General features: G+C 48.5%; 1 protein-coding gene across 5 annotated transcripts in view; it reads left to right on the top strand.

Annotated features, from left to right (window-relative positions):
• Window positions 1-27,123, top strand: part of SH3PXD2A (SH3 and PX domains 2A) — a 231,564-nt gene that overhangs the window by 58,481 nt on the left and 145,960 nt on the right. For all 5 annotated transcript variants that reach the window (XM_084525924.1, XM_084525923.1, XM_084525919.1 and 2 more), the window contains exon 4: window positions 24,980-25,056. In XM_084525924.1, coding sequence (XP_084382050.1) covers window positions 24,980-25,056 — 77 coding nt within the window. The remainder of the gene's footprint in view (window positions 1-24,979; window positions 25,057-27,123) is intronic.

Genomic DNA, 27,123 nt, shown 5'->3' with positions numbered 1-27,123 from the left:
CTGGAAAACATTTGGGTTGACTTAGTGTCCGAAAGAGAGGAGCTGCCGGCAGAGACTGGACCTCATCTGCATTTAATTTAGAACCTATATCACAGGTATTTTACCTTTGATACAGAATCTCTGCCTCTTTCTTGTCGAATTGCTGAAAAGCCCTCGTTGCTTGATCCAGCAACAAGGTGACTCAGCTGAATGTCAAACCACGTCCAACTCTGTTAAACGAACTGGCTGCTGTAATTACAACGTGCCTGGCATTTCTGCTGCCGGAGCTGCGGATCGCCGAGACAAATACCTGGCTACCAGCTGTCTTAATTAAAAAAAAAAAACCACACAGCAGGGCAGATGTTTGCGCTTAAATCTGAGTGTTAGGAAGGTGCTGTGATCTTGCTTGCTTGTTGTGGGCCTGATGCAGCCAAGTTGGAAGGACTGCCAGGTGCTGAGTGCCCCGGGCTCGCCATCGGCTCTGTTTTAGAAAGCCGACACACAGCAGCCCGAGGCACTCCAGCAGGTCTGCAGTGCCGTGGTGCTGTCCTAAAAGAGGTGATTTTGGGGTTTTTTGCTTTACGCACAGGTGACAGCCCCCTTTGCGCTCACTGCTGCTGTTTTGCTGGGGTGGTATTGCTGCAAATGACCAGGCAGGGCTGCCTCCCCGCTGGGGTAATCAAGCCTCATTACTCGACTGTGCTGAAACTCCTGTACCTGTAGGAACAAGAAAAGTGTACCAGAGTTCAGAGCCTTGCCCTCCAAGGAGAGGCCACAGCAGGGAAGGGCACTTTTCCTTTCCTCCAGACACCTTTTTTCTATCGTCTATCAGTTTATTTCTTCAAATATATTCCCCTCTTCCCTCCTACACAAATAAGGACTCTACAGCCTCATTGCCATGAAGGGGAGCGAGGAACAAGAAGTCCCGTGGGTTATTTTATGGTTTTATTTTACTTCCTGAGGCTCACCCTGCTACCCTCAATTTTTTGTGATCTCTTTTTTTTTTTCCTTTATCATACTGAGAGGGAAACATTTACATTTTTATTCCCTTCTCCCCATTGTATCTTCTTATCTGTTCTTCCTTTCTTCTCTCCGATTTCCCTTTTACTGTTGGAAAAGTCTTCATCAGGGCAGAAGAGGCAGAAAAAAAACCCCACATAAGAAGATCTTTGTGGAGAGGCCAGAGAGCATGACGTATTTGCTGAGATGGTGATACGAGATTTTTGTTAGGGAGGATGAAAGGAGTTTGTGGAAGAGTTAGGATAAAATTTGCCACAAAAACCCATTTTAGACCAAAGACAATTTGTAAAAAGGCAGAGATGAAAAGCACTTTTTGGCTGTAGCAGTGGGACTGTCGGCTGAGCCCACACGAGAGGCACTGATTTCTCCTTCACCTCTTCTGCTGCCGTCTCTGAAGGGCAATCTTTGGAGGGTGGACTTGGAGCTTTGCTCCCTCCCCATCAAATACTTTTCTATCTGCATCAGCAGGGAGAAGAGGCTACGGATTTGTCCTCCCTTCCTCTGTCCCCCTTGTGGCCTGACGCCGTGATGGGGTTCCCTGGGGACACACGGGGGGGAAGACGAAGGGAGCTGGTGGGCTGGAGCGGGCGAGGTCTGCTCCTCTCTGCTGCTTCGTTTTGGCCTCGTTCCTATTTTCTCCTCCTGCTTTTGCACCTGAGCTGCTACGAGGGAGGAAACCACGGCGCTGCTGCTCCTCTCCTCGGCGGAGGCGAAGCTCCAGACGGTGCTGTTGAGGAAGAGCCCTGCTTTCTCCCCGAGACACGAAACGCCCCGGCACCATCTGGAAAGGGTCCCTGGGGCAGCGGGAGCACTTTGGGGCTTTGCCCCGCGGCCCAGCAAGGAGCAAAGCAGGTTTTGGGGGCGCGAGGCCCATCTGAGGGCGACTGCAGCCTTGCGTGCGCCAGGAGGGCGGTGGGAAGGGCGCGGCGGCGGCCTCGGGCACGGGAGGCGATGGCAGCGCCGCCCAGGCACCTGGGGCCGGCCGGGGAGCGCGGGCGGGAGCCTCCCTCGGTGCTGCACAATGCAGGAGGACAGGACGGGGAGTAACCTCCAGCAAACGCCGGCCGGGACCGTCCTCACCCCCGTTCCTGGCCGCTCGCAGGCTGCAGCGGGGAGGTAGAGCTCCTGCCGATGAACTGCATCCCAGGTGGCTATGTCTGCTTCTGTTTCGGTTCGGGGTTGTGGTTTTGTTGTTGTTTTTTTTTTTTTGTCTTTTTTTTTTTTTCCCCTTTCAAATGCTGTCGTTTCTCCGGGGAGGAGGAAGCTGAGGAGAAAGGCTCGGGCCAGGTTTGCAGCAGGATTTTGTTGGTGGTGCCGAGCGGCTGGGTGCGCTCCAGCTTGGCTCTGTCTGTCTGTCCCCGGGCTGCAGGAGAAGCAGCGTCTGGTTGGAGATCCTGGCAGGTTGCTCTCGTGCTGAGGCAGAGAGGACGGGCTCACCCCACTAACTGAGGCTGTGGTGACCTTTGGATCCTGCGGTTCCCCTTCCACCCGTGTAAATCAAGACCAGGATCAGCAAAATTAGGACGTGGCCGCGTATAATTCTGTCGAAGGGACTGAATTTCAGCCGTGGTTGGTGCACGCAGGGCATTTTCTGCATTTACTCTCCCCACCTCGTGGAGGCAGAGCACACGGGGATTTCAAAGAGCACTCCCTCCCGCTGGTAAGGAGGACCCGTAGAAATCACAGGGATATTCCAGTTCCCGGCTCCTTTTTCCTTTGAAGAGGTTGTTGCTAGGTGGCATTTACAAGGAAATGCATTCCTCCTCCTAACTCTTAGAGGGATTTTCTGAGCGGAAATATATTTATTTAATTTCAGGCTTGTTTTTCGCTTTTGATTATCCTCTCCTGCAGCAATCTGAGCCCGAGCAGCAAGGTATTAGTGAGCTCTTTTAACTTTTCTTTAGCATCGTTTTGAATCCCTGACCCGCATTGAAAGGATCAGCATTGCAGCAGCTCCGAGCCAGGCAAAAAATAGTTTGAAGGTTAAACAAAAAAAAAAAAAAAAAGGGAGAGATCAGATGAAGTTTTCTTAGAGCATTCATATCTGACTTTTTGGATTAAATTATGGATTAAGTCATCCTAAACAGCGTGCCTTTTGTACACAGGTGTAGTCTCTGCAGGTTTGATGGGCATGCACCCAGACACGTCTCAGCTGGCTGCTTTGCTGAGTAATGCCCGAGTGCTACAAATAACAATCAGCCCGGGTAGGTAACCAGAGGCACTCCATGGCCTCCCGAATATGAGGCAGCAAACATTTCCCCCAGAAAAGATCTGCAGTGCAGGAGCAGGTTCACTGAGCGAAGAGGTCCTGGACAGAGCCTGCTGCGTGGATCCAGCCCCTCGCAGCCTGTGGGACAGGGGGCTCCTGGTGTAGGATGGCTTGGGAGAGCCTTGTGGAGGCCGTGCCATAATGCACGATAATTTCCTTTCAATATAGAATTTGTCAGATTTCATTCCCGTTCTTTGAAAAGGAAGGATGTCTCCAGCTTTATGACGAACTTCTATTTGGGCCGAGGCAGTGTTAGCCAGACAGCTAACGGGTCCTTGGCTGGTTTCCACTCCGGCTTATTTAGGACTGGCTGATAAAAGGGCGATGCTGTGCCTCTGGTGAGTTACTCTTCAGAAGCTCCTATTGTTCGAGAGAGCGGTTGCTATTGTTTCTTTCTATTTTCTGCTTTGCTAGGAGAGCTATTGCGGAAAATTCATCTCCTGTCTCTTAGCAGAGGAGAATGCATTTCCTGGCGGCTCCAGGCTTGAAGGGAAAGCGAGAAGTGCCGGGAGGAAGCGGCTGTTCCTGGGCCGAGCGGCACGAGGATTGATGGTTTTCAGGGGGGCAAGCGGCAGGATTATTTTCTTCAGATCCCGTGGAGATATTTTTAGGGTTTAAGTCTTTATGGTTGTCAAGCGTGAGGTCATAGGATGCCCTTAGGCTGCTGCGGGTTGAAGAACCTGCAAAAAAAGAGGAAGGAGCTGCCGGAGCTGTGAGGAGCCCCACGGGTGTACCCAGCCTCTTTCAAAGGCACCCTCAGGCCTCTTGGAGGCTTTGGGCATTAACAGGGCTTGAGCCAAAGGCCCAATTTCGTTACAAAAGGGATCAAAAAAATGGTGGAGAGGTTGAGTGAGGTTCTTCGATTTCTGAATGAAGCTGGGCGCTGACCCTCTTGTTGCTGCGGTTATTTGCTGCCAGGACTTTTCTCCCCGAGGTCCTCTATCACCTATCCACCCGTGTGGAGACACAGTGTGGGCAGAGCCCAGCACGCATGTTGGAAGGGTTCGGGTTTGATTTCTGGAGGTACTTTCTGAAAGACACCCGCCCTTCCACATTTAACGGGGAAATGATGGTGACTTCTGCCCAAGTACGTGGTCCTTTTTTACCTCTTTCAACCCTTCTGAGTTCTTTTTCAGTGTGTAGATCCCAAATCTACAATCCAGCAACTGAAATGAAGAGCCCATTTGCTACCCATTCTGGAGTAGCAAACCCCTATAGAATATTTTTCTCCTCCCTTACACATTAAGAGTGCAAACAGAAACCACCTTTGGGCAGAAATCAGCATGCGCAGAACACGATGTGCCTCTCCTGGACCATCAGAGTCTCCTGATGAGGGTTTTGTAATTACCAAGCCACAGCTTCAAGGGAAAACAAAGGATGGAAAAGTTTTTGTTTGGGGTTTGCTTGAAGCCAGAGCTAATGAGTTTTTGTGTTTTTTTTTTCGATGCGTGATGCTCAACCAAAAAGGTTTTCGGTGCAGTGTGGCTGCCTGCAACCAGGGCAGCCTTTCAGTGCAGCAGAGCTGCCTGGATTCCTTGGGGAAATATACAGACGGTTTTGCCCAGAAATTAGTTGGATTTCGATTCTTGTTTTTAAAGGCAATAAATAAACACGATTATAGACTTGAAAAGCAGTTTGAGCTGCGCTGGGCTCGTCGTTTCCTCGGGCAGCCGTTCCAGATGAGTGTGCCCTCCACTACTATAATTACTTTTTAAAAATAACTCTGCAAGCCTGTAATCTAAAGTGGCTGGTATGTAGCAAGTCTGAGAGCATTCTGCATTCAGCCCACAGGCTGGGGAAAAGGTGGCTTTATATAAGGGCTTGCTTGTCTTCATCTCTCGCTTGAAATCTGACTTTTTCCCACAATCCATCAACAAATGACCCAGAGAATGAAAGTGCTTTTTAACATAGGAGGCAGGCTCGCCAGGGACTGCAATGGCTTTGCAGTCCCACAGGCTCTAGAGATTCCCTCTGGATGTTTCTTCGCTGCCAGACCTTGTCTCTGTTGTATTCCCATTTAATCTGCCTGGGCAATACAGGAGAGCAGAGCCCTGCTGAGATTCGCAGCTAAGTAATAGCCCAGAACTCTGTTTGCATCCGTTTTCATCCCCCTTTGCCTTTTGGCTGGGCCAGCTGATTTATTTAAACCCTCGCATGCTTAAAATACGCTGCGATTATTTTTTTCCTGAGGCTTTGGAAACAATGAACCTGGGAGTTCGCTGCCTGATCACAAGCGATTTCTCCTACTCCGTTTTCTCTATTTACGAAGCTTTTTGGGCGCTGATGTTCTGAAGTGCGCTGTGTTTGCAGACCTTCCTGCTCCACAATGGGGCTATTTTAAGGCTCTCACGAACACGTTTGTTCTTACACATAAGGGGATCCTTACACTTAGGAGCGGAGTGAGGGGATCCTGCAGGCAGGGAGTGTTTCCATGCCAGTGAAATAACCTATGGCAGTGCCTAAGCCCCACAACTCTTTTTTTGGAGTTATAGTCCCATTTAAAGGGAAAACTGAAGCGGAGAGAGGGAATAACATCGCAATTAGAAAGAGGAAAGCGAGGTTAGGTAGGTGAGGAAAAGAAAGTGAGTCCTACAAAGGGGAAACAATCCTCTTGAGCTTCTCCCATTCACTGAGGTGCTAATACAGGCCCCAGGCTTGTGCTCGGGATGAAGGTAATTAATGTTTGCTCTCAGATTTCCTCGGGTCTGCAGCTAAGCACTTCCACCATGTCATTTTCCATCAGGGTTTTGCCACCTCTAAATAAGGAGCAGAAAATGACATCGCTCCTGGTTTTACATCCTCACCACTGGCAGGTTCCGACCCGCAGGTTCCTTCTCCTGTCTGGGGCTGTGAGTGGCACGGGGCTGACCTGGAATAAGCAAAACATCAGCAGCCTGCTTTGGGTTTTTAGCTCGGGTGCTGGGGCTGGAAATCAGGCTGGCTTCACTTCTTCTGCGTGCACCGTCGGGGTGAAAGATGCGAGTGGATGTCACTCTGCCCATCAAACACAGAGTAGCTTGGTATCCTCTTGGGCAAGCAGGAAAATCACCGGATCAGAGTACAAGGAAAAGGCATTTGCTGCCTGTTCCCACCAGGCAGTGCCGTCACCGCTGGTCTCTTGAAGTCATTAGCTTCCACGTTGCGGAGAGGAGAAGGGAGAATATTTCTAGCCTGGTCCCAGCTCCTGCAAAACACAGAAAATGCCAAATTGTGCTTAACACATTTCCTTCTGGGAGGAGAAGTCTCCTCTAGATAATAATCCTTTTAGCAACATCTCCAAAGAACAAAGAAAAAGTCGCGAGCTCGAAATACGCCTCAATTTCCTGAGTGCACTCGCTGCTGCGTGCAGGCAGGAAGCCGTGTTGTTCTGCTATGGATGTTTGCTCTGACGTGACATAAACACAGCGCTGGGTCTCCCGGGATCCTGAACTGACCCGTGGACCAGGGGATGGGGTTTCTCAGCCGTGCTGAGTAGCTGTGCTGCTCCGTGCCTGCTTCCTTCTCCTTCCCAGCCAAATCCGTCCCCTGAAGATGCCGGGTGCACGTGGGGGCAGGCAGCAGAGGCAGATGTTGGAGCCGTGGTGCACGAGGGTGTTAAGCTGCCAGCCAGCAGGGAACTCATTTCCTGCCCAATTATGAAAACAGCTGATCTGTGACATTTTAAGAAGGGGGAGAAAATCCAGGGCAGGGGAAGGAAGGCCCCGGCTATGTAAATATTTACTTTTGCACAATGTCCCAGCCACCCCCTTCTCCCAGGGGCTGGGAGAAGAAGGGGTTGCTTGCTGCTGGGTCTGGTAGGTGGTGACAGGGGACAGGAGAGCCACCAGCGGGCAGCCAGCAGCTGGAGGGAGCACGCAAGCTGCCAAGCAAAAGCTTCCCAACTGGAGCTGGGATGCTGCCCCGCGTGGCACCCCTTCCCCCTGCGGCATCCCGCAGCCGGGGATGTGCTGCTGCACCACCAGAGCTGCTCGGAGCACCTGCCTGGGCTTCTTCCCACTCCACAGCCTTTAGATGGTGGAAGACTGCACCTTTTTAGCCGTGTTTCTGCTGTGCAGCAGGCTGTGATGGTTGTGTCAACGCGGGGTGAGCTGCATCTGAGGAGATGTGCCCGTAACGATGGCACTGACCCGCTGGCTGGTCTCAGCATGTTCTGCTTCCCCGCTGCTGGCTGTGGCACCAGAAGGGTTAAAAGAGGCAGGATTTAGAGATTTGTTTCATGCAAGAGGTTGATGTGGTGTCAGAGATACCTCGAGCCTGTTTGTCCCCACCTGTTTCATCGAGGAAACATTGGCTAAGCTGCCTCCCCAGGACGTGCTCCATCACTCAGTGCGTAAACAGCAGGGATTTTGTGTTGCGGGCTAATTCTGCTGCTGGAAATTGTACCCCACCTGTGGTCAGATGACATCTTTTTTTCTTGGAATGGGACCAAGGTTAAGAAGACAAGGAAGGCAGGTTAGTTAAAACATGGCAAAGTCTCTTGGGTGTAAGTAAAGACTGTAAATAAAAGCTTTTCAACTTGGAAAGGGAACTTTAGAGTGATATGATTGGGATCAATTTCGTCCAAATATTGCTTTATGCCATTAAACTGTTATCAAGTTTTGGTTCCATTGCGATAGTTTTATGGCTTTAGCGTGGTGGGAACAGTTGCTCCTTTTATGCAACTGCACCGTTTTCCCCTGAAATGTTTGCTCTGAAGACTGCTGCATTGTGCAGGAACCCGAAGGTGAAACGGCATGGAAATGAGTAACAGTGGAAGTGACCTTTCCTACCCCTTTGCATTGTCTGTTCCAAAGTAACTACCAAATCTAAGGCTTTACATCGTGAACAATGAGGGGATTTGAATAAGATTATTTTTACATTCTCATTAATGAGTCCTCAAAGTCGGTACTAAAAGTTAAACATTTGGACTTATTTCCTCTTGAGCTGCAGGCATGCCTGATTCAGCAATGTCTTAAGATGATTTGTCAGGATGAGAAAATAAGTCACATCCTTTTTCCTCTTGGGATTAGGGAACCAGAGCAATCCTGTGCCCATAATATTATTTCAGTTGGGTTTGCATAATAGCCTGGAAATGCTTATACTCGATGCAACGCTTTGTAAGTGCGACGTCTGATCCTTTGAAGTTGGATTAATTCATGTCACAGAGTCAGGTCTGCACAAATACAATAAAATATGTTTTTTTCCTAGTGTTTTTTTTTTTTACTAGCCCTCATTTCCTTATCTGACTTCCACTGTGGTCCATTAGAAGTGAGTGGATTTGAGTGCTGTTTCTCCGGATATCCAGCACCATCACAGCCAGAAGAGTCCAGTCGCACGTTTGGTGCCCTCACATGTTGGTGTGACCATGAGTTTAGGAAGGTCCTGGTGCACCAAAAGAGTCTTCACACAATTTCAAACATTGCCTGCATGCATGTGTTTAAAAGCCCTGCAGACCTCGGGCGCTTCCACCAAATGGCTGTAGCTGATTCTCTGCGAGCCAAGGTTTTTCACAAGCATCTGGACTCTTATTCCTGGTTTACATTAGAGAAAGTGAGAGAAATCAGCCCCCCGTAATTACTGTCAAGCTGTGAGCTAGGCACATATGTCAATATTTTCAGGGTCACAGCTCAGCTCTTTATTTTTAATATACTTTGTTATTAGTAATCACTTGGGAAGAGATTGAAAATCCCACCCATAAGTTTCTGTAGCGTCGAGCCCACTCAGCCTTGACCTCTGCTCCCAGCAGTATCCTTGGATTTACTCTTGATTTCGGCAGGAGCAGTTACAGCAGGTCCGAGGGCTTTTGAAAACCCTTTCCCTGTGTTTTTCTAGATAAAGCCCATCGCTGTGGCTGCCAGATTGTGTGACACCAGGTTTTAAAAAGACTTAAGAATGAAATCGAACTGATAAGGAGGCTAAGATGCGGTAAAGCCCAGCAAAGTCCATTTGCTTTCTTTCCGAGGGGGGAAAAAAAAAAAAAAAAAAAAAGACTTTCACGAGGTTTTAATTTTCTCTCGCCCAAGTGGAAAAACAATCCGTTTGGGTTCACCATGTGCGTGCACGTTGGGTGTGTGTGGATGCTGCTCCCACGGAGCCCCAGAGACAGCTTCGCCGTGTGCGGGCGTGGGAGCGAGGGGAAGGCTGCCGGGGGCTCGCGTTTAACTTCTCTCCTTCCCCCAGCCCTAGCGTGTGATGTGGGAAATCACTGGGTAAGGCTGTATGCAGCCATTAATCCTCTCCACAACTCATCCCCGGTTTTTCCTCTGCTGCAGGTGCTTTAGAAGGAGGCGACGGGAGATCTGGGCACGCAGGTGGGATAGAGGAGGCTCGGCTCTGCCCCTGGCCTCGTTGCATTTCTTTATTGGGCAAAAAATAGAGACAAGTGGGATTTGCCACATCTCCCCATGGTATATAAAAAGACTAAATCCATCAAACACTGCGTGGCACTCAGGTACTGGAGCAGGAAAGACCTTTAGTTACCCAGGTGCCTGCACTGCTCCCTGTTCCCCTCTGCAGATGTCCCCTGGAGCTGGGTGCTCTGTTGCTGCAGCAGCACCGCTCCCCGCTGTGCTCATGGATTACATTATTCCTCATCAAATCGCTCTCCATTTCGCTGGAGGTCAGCTCTACTCATCATCTGGCAGGCTCTTCTCCCCCCTGGGCCCCTTTCTTTTGCAATTAGCCCAGATCCTTTGTTCTGCGGTGTCGGCTGGAGGGACAGTGCTTGGGGCAGCCGAAGGAAAGCCGTGCCGGCGAGGGCGATGCCTCCGAGCTCTGCTCCTGCTCCTCTCCCTCTGCTCCTGCCACCAGCTCCCTGCAGGCGATGCTCGCCCTGTGCGGCACCTTTGTCCCCTGCAGTGTCGTCCCTTCCCTGGTTCACCTCCCCTTGAACAGAGAGGCCAGATGTTGTAATCCTCTGGTAAGCCCTAAAATTGGCAGGATTTTCGTGTGTTGTTTCCCTCCTCCTGTTTTATTTTCCTAAGCCTATAGATCGGCTTTATTTCTCCGAAACGTTTCGAGGCTGCTATTCATCCGCTTTTAATTAAGGCGATAGAGGGAATTAGGACCTTCACAGGGGTGGTTCTGGGGATGGCGACGAGTGTTTTTGTTGGTTTTCCTCCCTTCTGAGTAACCGTGTGGAAGTGAGAGTTTGAGTTTAGGCTTCTTAATTACCGGGGAGTTAAATTACTGCGTTATGGTGAATTGATTCCTCTGCAAGGGAAAAAAATGTTCCTGGCTGCTGCTGCGTGCAATGACACAAGTAAGAGAGGAGGGCGGGCTGCTTCGTCCTCCGGGGGACAGGAGGGAGTGGGAGCATGGGCATCAAAGGGCTGAGGGTTGGCACGGGGACGCAGTGGGATCTGTGGCTTTCACAGGGCAGCATGGGGGAGACTGGGGGAACCCAGTCCCGGCCTTTTTCCCACAAGAGCTTGCTTTACAGCAGGCTGCATGAGGCACGGTTTCGTGTGACGTTGGGACCACAATGAAAGCGGGTGGTGCAGGGCAGCACGGATGCATGGCAGAGCAAACTCCTCTCTTTTCATCTTTCTCCATAAAACCCAGCCTCGTGCAAGCAGAGGCTGCTACAGGCAGGGTGTAGGAACCTCCCATTGGCTTACTGGGATCCCAAACTGGGCTTTTTCTGGGCTACAGCCAGCGAAAGCCTCCTGCCCGAGGCACAATTCTTTTGGGTGGACAAGTGAGCGATCCTAAGAGCAGCTCTCAGGCTGACCCAGGGAAGCAGCTGGCTTTTCCGCCCGGAGTGTCTGAATTATTTCAGGATAGTTTTACAGAGCGACAGACTCCAGCAGGAAATTTTCCGAAGAGCCCGAGCGTCATCTGACCCTGGCTCCTGTTTTCTGAAGTGTCCGTGCGTTCCCGGTGCGTGTCTGTGTGCTTGAAAATCTGACTTCTGTTTCGCATGGGTTGGCTATTTTAGTATGGTGGAAGGAAAGCTATTATCCCGAGCATTAAGAGCATCAGTACGCTTGCAGGAAAACCTGTCTGTACCAGTGGCTCCTTGGGAAGGGGGATAATGGTTTTCAGTCTCACTGACTTCTGTTGCTCTTGCCTGTGCTGGTTTCCTGCACAGGGACACAGCTTCTCTTGGCTTCCTCACCCCATAAGCCACATGTAGGGCCTTGTGGTGCTGCAAAGCAGCCACTGTGGGTGCTTGCGCCCCTTTTTGAAGTCCTTTGGGTCCGTCTCAGTGCCAGCACTTGAGCAGGGGGCCGTCCCCTCCGGGCTCCTCTCTGTTTTCTCTCCTCTGTAGCCTGAAGCTGGCTGGCGTTCCCCAGAGGACCAGGGATGCTGCATATGTTTCCAATCTCCACGTGGCAGATCCAAGCCGTGTTCTCACTCCCAGCAACGAGACACCATCTCTGATGTCAGTCAGCTTGCTTTTCCTCCGTGCTAGTGCCGGGGCCAGACTCAGCCCTCATTAATGCCTTTTGCTTTTGGAAATGTGCACTTCCCTTTCCGCAGCGTTCCTCTATCGCAATACCTTGAAAGGGCCAGCAAGTTTTTGTGTGCGGCTGTTGTGATGCCTGTGATTCCTCGGGGAATTTCAGGTGCTGTGGGTGTAGTCAGTGATGCGTTGGGTAGGTTTCCTGGGGACTAAGAGATGATCTAAAGCAAATCTGACTCGTTGGGCTGACTCAGGAGTGACCCTCCTCAACCACTCCCAGGCAGCTGAGCTGTCTGAAGAGTTAAGTACAAGGGATCAGCCTGTGTGTCCTTAAAGATGATGTCCTGTGTGCCTCCAAAAATACCAGAAATCGATTGGAATCTTTGCATTGTGTATATTTTCTAAGTGGTCATTTCGGTGCCCTCTTTTCAAGTAACAGATTTATAACCCAGCACAATAGCTGAAACGCACCTGTCTTGTCCTCCTGGCACATGAACACAAATTAATAAACGGTGAGTTAAAATTAGGTATGTGGAAAATAGCAAGCTTTTTTTTTTTTTTTTTAATTTTTCTTTGGATGACACTGAAGTACAAAAGATATACCTGTGGAAAAGAGTAATCTAGCACTTCTTCTGGGTAAATAAGTTGAAAAAGAAGGTACGTGAAAGAAGACTGCTGTATTAACTCAGAGTCATTTAAGGATCTGCGTGGGATTTGAATGGTTCTCCTTGAAGAGAACCTAAAATAAGGGCAGTATGCTGGAGAGTGCATATGTAGGCAATGCTCAAGATATATGCAAAACTAAGGTTTGACCCAGCATCAGTGACTGAATGGGGTGGGCAGCCTTTAATGTGAGTATTTCTTGTATTTCTTGCAATCGGGTAGTTTCAGTCTATGGCCTGTGTTTTGTTTTTGCCAGGTGTTAATTCAGGTGCTGTCCTGTGTTTGTGCAGTGGGATGGCAGGTTTCTGCTCTGGGAATAAATATTTTGGAAAGTACCTTCAGGTTCCTTGCAGAAGACCTGCTCCTCTCCACCCTTTTCCTTCTGCCCTCACCCCGCGGGTTGGGAGCTGACATTTCCCCTCTGCCCTTCCGCGGTGCTGATCCCAAGAAGGGACCTGCTCTCACCCTGCCCAGGGAAAAAACGTGGGGGCTTTTTCTGCTCAGATCTCCATGGAAAAATGTTACGTGGGGTGAGGCTGAGTTCCGGTCAAACACAAATAGAGTAGCATACCCCAGAATATCTTCTCAGTCTAAATCCTGCTCAGCAGTCAAAAGTCCCAAGTACCAATAAAGTCCCTGACTAATGAACTTTGAATTTACTCAGTTCCTTTGGGTGCTTGGCTAGGGGCACTCATAGTTTCCAGTCATACGTTTACTCCTTCTTACTTCAAGCCATCCTGTTTTCCTTCAGTCTTTCAGCCTTAAAGGAACATTGAGTAACTTTGTGTTCTGCTTTAATGGCAAGGCAAGGCATCCCAGAGACACCGATCTCGTTGGCTTCCACTCCTGCTACCTGCAAACACCTTTATCTCTGGTGCCAGTCGAGGCATTAGTTTTCTGGTTTATTTTCCATCACCCTTTCTGACTCTTTCTCTTGCCCCTTTTCTACTGGAACTGAAAAGAAAATGGGGGTTTTCCAAGCAGAAGTGTTTCTCTGAGTAGGGATTTCTTGTAACTTCTTGTAATTTCTACACAGCAGAGATGAATCAGCACCAAGGCGTTTGCCCTGCACCCCACATTTGATGGGCAGAGAGGAAGGGATTAAAATTCAAACCTGAACTGAACCTGAACTGACGCTTTGCAAATGATCTCGGTAAAGGGAAGGTCAGCCACAATTTCTGGCCTGTTCAGTCTTGAATCTCTGGAAAAATAAGAAACAACCAGCCTCCAGATTTGTCATTAGCCTGGCACATGGAGGTCTCTATACTATATTCAGTTTCTTGTGCTGCCTTGCAGGAGCTTGCCTGCAGGAATAAGCAAGTGCCTTATGGACGTGAATGGGACCTGCTCTGCCATTCATACCTTGAATACCATTCTTTGCTCTGTCATTCATACCTTGTCACGTATCGTTCAGAACTGCAGCCTGGCACTGGCTCTACATCCCCATGGACCTTGTGCCCAGCCGGAGCACGTTCAGGTGGGCACCCTGCCATATGCTACAATCCAATTTTTGGGCAGTGCCGTGTTGGTGTATTTGACCTGTTTCATCGTGGCCAGGTGGGCACTGCATAAAAGTATCACCGGGCAGGGAAGTATCTCCATCTTCGGAGTCTAACGCAGTGAATTTTGAACGGCAACACTACACCTCAGATTATCACTAGGGATAAAGAAGAATCCCACGTCCAATTGACCATGGCAAATCCAATTCAAACTGCAAAGGGATATTTTTCCTCCCATTAGGCAGAATGTGATTAATTTCCCATGTGGAAAATTGTTCCAGACAGACGTGCTCGTAAATTATGGCAGAAGAGATCCTATTACTGCAAGCTCCATCAAAACCTACTGTGCCTCCAGAAATAGCAATAAGAAGATAATTATATTAACAGCCTTTGTTTTATTTGATGTATGGCTGACATAGGCTGTAAGCTTATTTTCTGCCAGATTGGAGCCTCCATTTGAGGATGGATGCTTTGATGTTTGTGGACATGAACAATAACCCTTGGTTTCTGACACCTGAAATTAAAATTGTTACAGGAAAGTTTTTAACTGGGTGATTGAAAGCCAATAGGTGCAAATGAGCCCGGAGTTTAAAATGTCTCCTCTGGGGATAAAGACTTAAAAACTTCTTATCTAAAAGGAAACTCAATTTTACCAGCCAGGATTCTTGAAGGAGCTGTGCTAGGCTCTGTGCTGTTCAACCCAGGATCTGTAAAAGAGGGTAAGTGATATGACTAAAGTAGTTGGTCACACGATTACTCAGGATATTAAAATTTGGAGCTGACTGCAAAAAGCTGGAGGAGGATCTCATGCTATCGATGGCAGAAAGGCAGTTCAGTGTTGGTAACTACAAAGCAATGCTGTGGAGGGGAAAAAAAAAAAAGTTGTTGCAATCCAGGGATGAGATTTCAGTAGGTCTGAGGATGATTCCACAAAAACTCCATCGCAGTAGTCAGCAGCAGTCAGAAAGCCAAACGTGGTGTTGTAAAGAATTAGGCAAAAATGGAGAACAAAACACAGAGCTTCAGCTGCGGAAATCCACGATTTCCCCACACGGTGAACACCATGTGCAGCTCTCGTCATTGCCTCTCAAGGAAGGTGCAATAAGCTAAGGTGCTGAGAAGGGTGACAGAGGTGGATTGGCTTCTGTACGAGGAGAGCAAATAGATGAGAAATCTTCAGTCTGGGACAGAGGTGATGGGTGGGTTAGTGTAGAAGTTTGTGAAATCATGAAGGATTTGAGAGAGTGATGGAGACATGATATATCTTCTTTTTTTTTTTAATTCTCTGAATGCAAAAACCAGGTGCAGCCTGTGAAATTTGGAAAGCAAGCCTAAAGTGAACAAAAAGGAGTATGTAATCACATGCCAGGTGATTGAATTAGGAAATTGATTTCCAGACATCTCCATATCTGCAATATCCGTGGGTTTTCCCCCTGTACTCAGCTCTGGTGAGGCCGCACCTCGAGTACTGTGTTCAGTTTTGGGCCCCTCGCTACAAGAAGGACATCGAGGTGCTTGAGCGGGTCCAGAGAAGGGCGACGAAGCTGGTGAGGGGCCTGGAGAACAAGTCCTACGAGGAGCGGCTGAGGGAGCTGGGCTTGTTCAGCCTGGAGAAGAGGAGGCTCAGGGGTGACCTTATCGCTCTCTATAGGTACCTCAAGGGAGGCTGTAGCGAGGTGGGGGTTGGCCTGTTCTCCCACGTGCCTGGTGACAGGACGAGGGGGAATGGGCTTAAGTTGAGCCAGGGGAGTTTTAGGTTAGATGTTAGGAAGAACTTCTTCACTGAAAGGGTTGTGAGGCATTGGAACAGGCTGCCCAGGGAAGTGGTGGAGTCACCATCCCTGGAAGTCTTCAAAAGACGCTTAGATGTAGAGCTTAGGGATATGGTTTAGTGGGGACTGTTAGCGTTAGGTCAGAGGTTGGACTCGATGATCTTGAGGTCTCTTCCAACCTAGAAATTCTGTGTGTGGGTTCAAAAATGAACAATTTTTGTAGGATATTTTCAAAAAAATATGTTCTAATTCAGAAGATGTCTGAAAAACTGATGTGCAGTGATGGGGAGTATATATCAAGAGACGGATCCCATTACACGTGTCCTGTTCCTTGAGTTTCTTCATCTTTTACTGGCCACTCTTGCAGACAGGGAGCTGGATTACAGCTAGACCTTCACCCCAACCAAATGTGACACTGCAACAAAGTGGAGTAAATCTTCTGTCCCTTGTCAGTGTGCTGAAACAACCAGTGAAACTGCTTTCTTGAACTTAAGCAGCTAGACACGGGGATGGTTATTCCCACCTAGAAATGGAGGAGATGGCATCTGTCCATTCGCAGCCCTGTGCCTGGAGACCACAAGTCTGCAGGCTGGCCCACCCCAGAGGGGTTATCTGAGGTACCCAACAGTGGGACTTTATCCCTCTGGCCAGCCCTGCGTAGCGCTGCACACCAGGACACAAAGGCAAACAGCGTTTGGGGAGCTGCCATTCCAGTGCGGTGGCACCGAGGGAGAAAGACCAGTTTGTTTGGAGGTGTGTATTTTGCTAGCAGTCGGGCCCGTTTGGCTGCTCTGCGTCTCTCCGTGGCTTCAAATGCAATTAATCAGGGCCCGAAAGGGTAATTATCAGCTCACATTCCTAATTCAGATTTCTGTGCCTATTCATTTTGCTGTTTTTTCTTTAATTCAGCAACAAAGCTGGGGTTATTTTTATGTTTTTATGCTTCTGGCCCAGTGATCCTTATTAAAAATAAAAAAATAACAAAACATTAGTTTCCAGCCTGCCTTTTTTTTTTTTTTGCTTCTTCCTGGGCAGTAAAAAGGACAGAGTAACCATGAAAGGGAAACGAGAGCGTGCACAGTCCTAGGGCCCTGCTGTCACCTTGGCTGACGGCACTTTTCCTTTCAGGACGTTAATCCCTGAAAGAGGCTTTTGATTCTGCAGCCGTGGATGGGAAAAGCTGCCGATACCTGACAGGGCTGCTTTCTCCTGTGTTCAGACACGTGTGAGTGCTCTCAGTCGGGCAGCTGATACGGGGCAAGTGGGGAGAGCTGGCACCCAGGGAGGTAACGTGGGTGGCTTCATGGTCAGGAGTTAAAGAGGAGGTGCTGCTGGACCAGCATGGGCCTGACCCCACAGGCTGTTTTGTAAGGTGTGTTAAAAAGGTGTGTCTGGAACCAGAGAACAATGCCCTGGGTTTGAGATGGTGTCGTGGGCTGCAGACGAGCCTCCCGTCTCAGAGGCTGCCTTTGGTCTGGTTGTTGTTTGGTGACCTTCCTCCCTGTCTTAGCCTGCTGAAAATTCAGCTTAAAACTAGGCCGAGCGTTAAGCTTTTAGCTTGGAGGGCTGTGGGAGAGCACTTCTCTGTGCAAAGAAAGAACAGCGCTCTGTTTTGCAGAGCACAGGGGATTTTGTTTCTGAATACTGCTCTCTGAAACCCTAGCTGTTGATTTCCAGTCTCTGACAAGCACAGACACCTAGTTATGTTTGCCGCCGGGTTGTTTGTTTGTTTAATTTCTGTGTTAATTGGTGCCTTCCAAATACCACAACTGCTCTAAGGAGCAGTGTCCCTGCCAACCTGAGTGCTGAATTTCACCTCCTGTAATGTGGGACATGTGTACCTGGCAGCTGACTTAATCGAGGTCGACCATAGGAGAGAATTTTGCCTCTTTTATGGCAGAGATTGAGGATTTGTTTTTGATTAGAACAACTGTTTAAAGAGGATTTTCTGGCCCTGAATGTTACTTTAGATGTATTTTTACCCTACATCTCTGCATCCTGCGGTTTCATTCTACATCCCCCTACAGCAGAGGGATCTATGGACTGACTTCATTGCTGTCATTAGCGTGTGCTCATTCTGTGATCCTGTGAAGTCACCTTCATTTCCCTACCCCTCAACCCCTACCTGCCACATTCCTATGCCATATACACCGTAGCACCGAGTTACTGCAAGACCTACCTCCTAATAATAATAACGAGAGACTTTGATCTATGTGGCGTGAGTGCAAATATTATTTTATTCACAGCTCCGGCTCTCAACCAGCACAAGGGTGGAGCCTCCCAGGCGGCGTTACTGCCAGTCACGCCAAAGGATGTGGCTAGGACCTTACTCTGCTTTTCCAGTGTAGTTTGGCAAGGGTGCGGTGCGAATCCACCTCCCTCCAGCGACCTCGCTACAAGGTCTTTGACCTTGCACGAGAAGGTAGTCTTATAAGGGCTTAGAAGATAGTGGAAATATTTTAATAGGCTGAACTCCTTAAGGCCTGTGATTGAGAAGATTGAGCTGGGACCATATGGTCCTCTGCTGATGGTCCATCCCACCCGTGTCAGGAAGGCTCCTGTTGGCTTCAACAGATCCCCGTGAGACAGGTCAAAAAAACACACTGAGCGTGGTTTTTGAAAGAGCAGAGGAAGAGTTTAGTTAGTGCAGCAATAGGGACGTGGTCTAGCCCTTCAGGAAGAGCATTTTGGTGAAAAACATTTACAGAATCATGTGAGAGACTCTTGCCTTTTTCCACTCTGCAGGACAAGCTGGAGTAGCTTGGATGATATGGGCATGTTGACCAGCACGTATGTAACACAAACAGGGGCTGCTGGTTCCCAAACCTGTTGGACCAACGAACAGTGATCCACATCATTCCCACACTGTCCAGGGAGAAAAGCAACTCTTGAAAATAGCCATGAAGTAGCCATGCAGACTGTCTGTGGACTACTGATGAGTTGGAGATCCAGGTTAGGAACCACTAACTACCTGGGTGAAAGCAGGATGCTGGTGTCAGCTGATACAGAAGATAAATCAAGTGTTTGAGCACAAGTGATAAGATGTAGTGGTTGGCGTATTTCTCATCAGTTTGGTATAAGGTCTTCGAAGTTTGTTACTGAAGCCCTGATGCTTCCATAGGTCAGACGATTTGGTCCTGAGGATTTGTAAACAGATCTTTTTAGAGGATGTTCAAAGAAACTCGGGGTGCAGTGGCTGTGTAAATGTTCAGATTCTTATCTTAGGGAAGAAGTATGCACATAGGCAAGGGAGATACTTTGGATCTGCATAAGCTTTCCTGTTTTTCCGTGCCTCTTTTTTGTGGTGGAGCAAAGCCTGTATGCAAAGAGGGGGATACTCCCGCATTCTCTGTGTGGGGAAACCCTGCTGTTTCCTAAGGCAGTGTTTCTTAGATGTTTTGAAAATGTGACCCTCTTTTGGCTCCTTGTCTTTGTGGGACTCTGAATTATCATCAGCTTTGTTCCTCCAGGTGAAGGAGTTGCTGGTGTTGGCTGGCTGCAGGTGTAAACACCATTCTCCTCCTCCCTTGTGACAAACTGACTGCTTTCTGCAATTAAAAGCACTTAGCTCTTGGCATTCTCTTTGCATTGTAACACTGACAGCTGGTAATTACAGAAGAGTTCACTTTCCATGTTGGAGAAGCTGAGCTGTGCAGTTCCAGGAGGCACCAATTGCACTGCAGAAACTGAAGACTTCGCTCCCTGAACGAACAGCCCAGCACTCTGCAACCATTCCCAGACTGGGAAGTTCACTTGTAAGGAATCTGGGCACCAGTGCTCAGGTTGACATCCTCTTGCGTGAGGCAGATGCTTTGCTTGGTTGTACTCTGGTCATCTTTGTGGGTTTGTTGGTGTGTGCAGACCAATAATGTCCAGGAAGCCATCCCACAGCATGAAAAATGAAAGGGTAACTTCACAACCTGCCCATACCAGACCAAATGGTGCACAATTTGCCTGCATCACGATTTCTGCCTTGCTTTAGAGAGGTGGGAGACGTGCAGCTGGGGCAGCTGAAGAGATGACAGGAGCAGCGGGTTGTTTGGGTGATAGCAGCAGGACACAGAGCAACATGAAGTAGCTCTTGGCTTATGCAGAACGCTGTACAAACAGTAACAGAGCTGTTAGCTTGAGAGTTGCACCCTGTGGCCCCCATCTGTCACTCCTGAATTTCAGCATCAGTGCTCACAGCTTTTTTCCTTCTTCCAGCTGTGCCTGGTGCTTGAGCTCTCGTAGGCTGTAGTAGCTAAGTTGCTCTAGAGCTGGTGCTGTTATCCCAGGGGATAAGTAGCCAACCCTACAGACAGCTGAAAGCAGCCAGGTTCACAGGTATGAACTCTTTGCTGGTGGGCAGTCCAGCCTCGTCGCTTGCCTGTCTTTGGTTTCTCCTTGTAATTATTCATGGGGGACATATTCTGCTGTATCAGTTCGAATGGCAGAAAATTTCTCTTCCTGGTGATACTCTTATAATCAAGCCATGCTGTTTTCCATCCTATATTGCTTCTCAGTGATTTTCTTATACGTTGCAGCTTTTGCACATTAAAAACAGGATCCAAGTACAGAAGGAAACCCTCTGTCCCCCCCATATCTCAGAGCAATATTATTATTGCTTATGTTGGCTTTCCTGGTTGCTCCATCTGTCTCCATCACCTCTTGTCACCTTCCATAGTAATTCCTGCTGATTAGCAAAGGCTGTTATCAACTGAGGCTCTTTGGCAGCCAAGTTCAGCCAACAGTTCTGACTCTGTCACGAGTCTCCACTTATGAAGAAAGTCCTTCCCCCTCCCACCAGTGGAAACAGTATGAATCATTTCCCTCCCCTTTCTTTGTCAGGACTAAATGCCATCAGTGTTCAACACTGGTTCCCTGACTCCAGGAAACCATGGATGAAACAATCCATGGAAACTGGGATCCCCATGTGAAATCAGTTTGTAAGGAACACACCTCTTTTTTGGCCATTGTCAGATTGCCATCTGGATGATAATCACACCTACGTCCATGAAAAGTGTCAGATTGTTCTTCTATCCCATAGTCCCTTACTGTTGGGTTATGTATTTTACACTGCAAGGTGGCAGTGCAAATTTACATGCTCCGTTTGGGAATTACATTGCATGACAGGTACCTGAGAGCTTTCTTGCAGTACTCTGGGATGGATTTCACGGTGTAAATGGGTTGAGGAGTCATATCTGATTGCACATTTATGCTTCTTTGATGAGCAAAAATAGTAAGAGCAGCTATGCGTAAGGCGTAAAAGCCTTCATAAAAATACTTTAGCCATGAAATGGTGTTAGTCACCGTGAAGGAAGCTGCTTAGCCCAAAAGGAGAAGCTGTAACTGCTCTAGGACTAAATTCTTTTCTCTCTTTCTCTGGTGCAACCCCAGCGTAACTGCAAAAAAGAGTCTGACCTCATCTCGTAAGCAGACTCTCTCTGAGAATTTGATCTTAAGTTGAACACGTTGCTTGGCAGTACTCACACAGGCCTGGTATCACTCAGGTTCTCGGGTAAAACGAGGAGAGAATTAAGAGCACAATAGCAGTAACAACATAAAGGCACAAAAGCAAGAGCTCTTTCCTGCTTTTAGGAGACAGCTGACTGTCTGATGGAGCCCCCGCAGCTGTAGCTTCTATAGTTGGAGGCAGCACATGTCTTTTTAAACGTGCATCAGATGAGGCATTACAGTATTTTTAGCATACCCATTAGTATTCAGGCTGTCCATTGAATATTTATCATACACTTTGCTTTATGTAGAGCCCTCTGAAGTGGATTGTCTGTACTTGAGGTAGAAGATTAAATGTGGATATGCATTTGTTCAGCGTCCCTTTTGCAGCGTGTTTGGGCTCTTCCTAACCTCCAACAGAGAGGCTGTCCTTGCATGGAACAACCCTTGGTCAGTCCATCACCCAGACATCCCTTGAAAGGAGAATCAAGCTCAGCAGTCAGAGAGTAAGAGAAAGGTGGATTCATTCCCTGGTAGATTTGGAAAGGAGCTAAACATCTGCTCCCCTGCTGAAGCTCCCTCCTACCTGCCCAGCTCCAAAGAGCAGTGATGCTGGCAGCTCGGGGCTGAGCCACTGATGCAGTGCTGGGAAGATCACGAAGGACATCTACAGAAGGTCTCAAGGCCAGCACCTTTCCTTTGCAGCGAAAGGTATAATTAAGACATTTGTTTTCATGGCTCTCAGAACTTACAAACCACCAGTCTTGAGCAGTGGCTGCTATGACAGCTAGCCTCTACTGTGAGCGTAGGAGTTGTGTGTCATTTGTCCCTCTTCCTTGGAGAGGAAAACATGGACTCCTTGCTAGGCATCCTCGTGGAGACCTCTGGTGCTTCTCCACCTAAGCTTGCCTGGTGCTGACCTGCAGAAATCAAGTGATATTCAGAGTGATATTCAAGTGAAATCAAGTGATATTCAGATTTAAGCTTGCAGCTGCCAGATAGATGGTCTCCTGGACAGCTTTATTCCTCCCACTTTGTACACAGGATGAAACTGGGGCCCTGTGGGAGAAGAGGTGTGTGGCCATGGAATTAAAGGCTCCATCTATATACACACAGGGAGATGAAGGGATGACTTAAGATGTCCCCTGCAAGGCTGAACCTGATACTTTGCCTCTTATCCACATTAATTTCCTAGGAATAATATTTTCTTTAAAGAAAAAAGGATAAAAATAAATATTGTCATCCTGCACTAGCAGCAGGACTGGAGCCCTGTTTCTTCCCCATGTCTCTCTTTCTCAGTGCTGCTCTCCTCAGAGGCCTTCCCAACGCACGTGCCCGACCTCCCTTGGCCTGGTCCAAGCCCAGTAACATTCACTTGGTTGCTGAGAAAGGAAGCGGTGCTGTATGTACTTGAACAGAATCAGGTCCCTTCCTTAGAGATGTGGAAACTGCCCAGAGGAAAAGCCGAGGGGTGCGTAAAGCAGCACTCCACCCTCGTGAGGAAGCTGCCCAGGCCAGCCTCCATTTACCAGCCGCCACAGCACTTCCCGCCTCACCTCGGTGCTGTGTGAGGTGCTCCCTGCCCCTGCCCCCTGGGGTTTCCTTGATGGGAAGCTTTCATCTGCTTCCCATTTTTCTCTTTATTTCATTAACAGGATGATCCTAATTACCTTGGATTTGGTCAGGGTCCCTCCTAACTGCCCACCACAGCAGGTGCTGCTGACTGTCCTCGTTTCTCTTCTTGCCTTGTGTGGCAACACAGGTCTGAGCTATTTGGCCTTCTCCAGACCTCAGTTCTTAATACCATGGACTGGGCACATCTACCACACAGTGCTACCCTTTTCTAGCTTCCAATAGCGGAGTGAAAGTCTCCTTTTTTTTGGTGAAGGGATAAAAATGGAAGCACCTCCTGGGCTTTGCTCCGTACGAACACCACAGTCGTTCTGGTATTTTCCATCTCCATTTAAGGACTGAAGGAGAACTCATCATGTCCTGGGGTCTTTTTTGTACTCTGTGTTTAATATAACGTTCTTTATTATATTTATCTTGTTACTTATGTCTGACTCTTTCATTTATTATGTTACTTTGAAGACTGGGCCTCCCTGTAAACTGTCTTTTTAGGAAAGCTGAATGGCATTTGCAGGGGATCTTTAATGTGTTTAAGTCTTTGGTTCCTTTATGTTATTATATGGTCACCGGTTCTACTTTTGACTCGTGGCTTGAACTGAAAACAGGAAAGCCAGACAGTGAGAACATTTCCAAAACGTCCCTTTTTCTTTGCAATGTATTTATAAAAGTTGCAGAGAAATGCAAGGATCTCCCACAGCAGCATTTGCGGAGCACTGAGAAGGGAAGCAGTCTGTTCCCTGCAGATACCCCATGCTCTCTCCCAGAAAAAAAAAAAAAGGGGGCTTACTGCAGTTATGCATTACAAATACAGCGTGATCCTGGAGAAACAGTAAGAAATGTTTTGGAAGTACAGATAATTCCCCCCGTTTACTGGGGCTAGAAGGCAGAAAGCAGCAAGGTTTTGATGTGTCCACAGCCAGGCAGCGCAGGGTGATGGACATGTCAGAGCCGTGGTTAAATCACTTGAACACGGACGAATGTCTCAGCCACCTATTGCAGATTTCTCACATCCTCTGTGCTCTGTTACCACCATGCATCACATCCTACAGGCATGGCTCAGCACCGGCTTTGTAGTGAGATAACCACGTGGAAGCAGAGAGAAATGTATGGCACCTTTGAAATGGTGACCTTACTTCACAGAACAAACCACTTGACCAGTTGTGCTCCCGAATTCTCAGGGACTGTGATAAACTACTTTCTCCTGTCTGAAACAAAAGGCTTTAACGCTTTACAGGTTATCTGTTGTGAAGAGAAAAGGCAACCAAAAGGGCCAGACTCTGGGAGGGTTTAGAGCTCTGCTACTGGGCTGTTAAAGGCTATGCTTTCATTAACCTCTCAACTACTGTAATCATGACAAAATCAAAGCCACATATTCAGATTTTGGGTCTGATTTCATCTCCTAGTCCATTTTCTTATCCCATGATCTCTGGATTAGTATTTCATTTGCCTGTTGGCAGAATAAGTTTGGAGCAGGAGGTGGTATATATGTCAGCATTTTTTTTATGTAGACATTTCATGGATTAAATAATGCTGGCAGATACTGTTTTCTTCCACCACAAGGAGAACATATAATTTATTCTTGTCTCAATACATTAAAAGAAATACAGCACAAAAGAAAAAGGGAAGAAAACCACCAAAAAAGGATACGAAGATAAAATCCCTTCAAGCCAAAAAAATACCAGCTCTATGACATCCTTGTGTGTGGGGAAACTCAGCTCCTAGATTATTTTGATAAACTCTGTTACAATCAGTTTAACACAAAACCCAGCTATTTATTTAATCTTAGCTGACTTGCAGAAATGTCATCCATTAAGGTACACTGAGGTTATTATTTTTTTCACGTAAAAAAAAAAAAGAAAAGTTTGTTTATTTTTCTTCTATTATTTGGTTTCCCTCTGTAGATTTATAAGGTCTCTGTCACCGACAGCCTAATGTTTCCTTGTGTGCTGGCTGTGTGGTTCCCCTACAGGAGTGTCTGCGGTGGGAGGAGGCTGGGTGGGCATGGATGGGGCGTAGATGGAGCTCCAGCACCAACGTGCCAAAGCGGCACCAAAGTGGAAGTGAGTCACAGCTTACTGTTGGTCTGTGCCAGGGTAATGCAATCACTGAATGGGAACTTGGGAACTATTTTTTTTTATACTTTATCTACAGGATAAAATTAGAAAAAGTCCCTTTGCTGTAAGTTGGAGCTGGGGATGAGACCCATTCCCCAAACCACATGCCCAGGGCACTGATGGCTGTGGCCAATGTCTGCTCTCTGCTATTGCACTCTCCCCAGTGGTCAGTGATGCTCCTAAACCTCCCCTGTCCTCTGTTCTCTCTGCAGGGAAGATCCTGTTCCGGAGGAGCCACGTCCGAGATGTAGCTGTGAAGAGGCTGAAGCCCATCGACGAGTACTGCAGGGTAAGAGCAGGGGGACAGCGGGCAGCCCTGCCACGGGGGGCTCACAGGCAGCAGCTGTGTGGCACCATTCTCTAGAGATACTACTAAAAGCTTCATCTCTGCTGAGCCCATCACAAGGAGGGTCTTCTGGAAGCAAGGACAGTCCAGCCCAAGCACCACAGAGGCTGACGGGGCAGGTGAAAACAGAGGCCACTCTTTGCTCCCTTAGCCAGCACTGCCGTGGTGGTTGTTGTGTCAATCCTCAGCTGAGCGTAATGTATACACTGCGCCGGTGCCTTGTTTAATCAGAAAAGGCCATAGGCATAGTCTGCCCTGCTGGGGCTCTTCGCATAAATGCGGATTTTATTTCTGCTTCAGTCTCCATGAATGCGAGAGTTCAGCAGGCAGAGAGGCCCAACAAAGATGGCATTTTCTCCTTTTCCTTGCCCGTCTGGGCTGCAGGAGGGAAAATTTGGGTTTGTGCAGAACTGGAGATGGGCTGGCGGCTTTCAGGGGTGTTTCTCATAACGAGTGAAAGGCTGGAAATTTATGGCAGGACAGAAAAGCATGCTGTGTGGAGAAGAGGGTTAAGTGACCTAATCTTTCCTTTCCAGCTTCAACTTTATGATTTGATGATAATTAATCCTCTGACGGTAGATTAAAAGTTGTTTCTACACGAGACCAATACCCAGCTCTTGCAGAGGTATTGAGCACGTCAGCGTGTAATTTAAACCCCAGACTTCCTCTTTTCTTTCCCGTGGGGTTTTCTTTCCGTTTTTAGAAAGCCAGAGGAGCAGGTGGAGGGGAAAACCACCATCCCCGAGAACTGCTCCAGTCAGACATTTGCTCATCCACAACAGGGAGGAGGTCACAGCAGCGCCTGAGGCGCGCAGGGGGCAGCGGTGACAGGGCCGGGCAAAACCCCTGCCATCTGCATCACCCGGGCAAGGAAGCTGCGATTAAAGCCTTATCTCATGAGATCAGGCTCTCTGTGTGACAATTACCACGCTGTCTTCCTGCTGGCGGCCAAAAGTCTCGCTGTAAAATATGCACGGTCCCGCTGCACCCCCAGCCTCCAGCCCTCCGACAGGAACTGCCCGCGACGTGAGCGGCGAGGACGAATGTCAGGGTTCACCCAGCAGATGCGTGGCGGAGAAAGCAGCGATTTACTTGGGGGGGAGCCCCTGCCCCGGGCTGCCCTGCGCTGGAAGCTGCTTATCTGGGACCCCATTGTCTGTGCCCAGACAGACAGCCCCGGCCCGGCTGGCCTAGCGGTGCCCTGCCGCTCACCTCTGAGGAATATGTCTTGGAGTCAGCTGCTGACATGATTGCTGATACTGCAGCACTTCCAGTGCTGCCTTCCTCCTCGCTGGGCTTTTCTTTCCACAAAATATCTGGCTCCCCAGCCCCAAGCTGGTGGACGGCCTACAAGTAGGATCGTGCCCACCTCTTTGGCAGCATTAGCTGTTTTCTGCCTTTTTTCCCCAGCCCAGCAGATGTTTTGACTCTTGAGGAATTGTACAGAGCTGTGGAGCAAGAATATCATTTTGAGATTCATTCCTGCTCATATAAGGGTGCAAAGCTTACATCCCATGCTAGTCCTACAATGAGTAGGCAGACGACATGTTCAATTTTGAAAAATGTGGAGAATGATGCTGGAATGATGTAGGTGAAATTGGCAGAGGAAATCTGACGTGGGATAGTAAAATGAATAAAGGAGACAATAGAGCTTTGTCCGCTGGAGTCTGGGGAAGCAGAGGAGGGAGGCAGATTTCAGACGCAAAGTTTGTGGTGATTCCTTTGCCAGATGAGGACTCTCCATCCAGCTTGCCCTGCAAAAGTGAAGCACAGATGGGCCCTGCCAAATGAGCAGTGCAAATGCTCGACCATTTGTTGTGTTGCTGTTGCAGCCTGTCTCTGACAGAGCGCGGTGATTTGCATGGCCAAGAAGCAGCTCTGACTTGGGCTGTTTTGAAGTTTTGTTCCTTCACTGGGCATGGAAGCAATGACAGGCAGGCAAAGGCTGTCCCAGAGTTTGAGGGAAGTTGTGCAGAAAGCGTCGGTCATCAAGGGCTTGAGACCTCTGCT

Source organism: Aythya ferina (assembly GCF_964211825.1).
Source record: "Aythya ferina genome assembly, chromosome: 7".
NCBI classification, from domain to species: domain Eukaryota; kingdom Metazoa; phylum Chordata; class Aves; order Anseriformes; family Anatidae; genus Aythya; species Aythya ferina.
The sequence above is the reverse complement of the archived record's forward strand: the minus strand, read 5'-3'. Positions and strand labels throughout refer to the sequence as shown.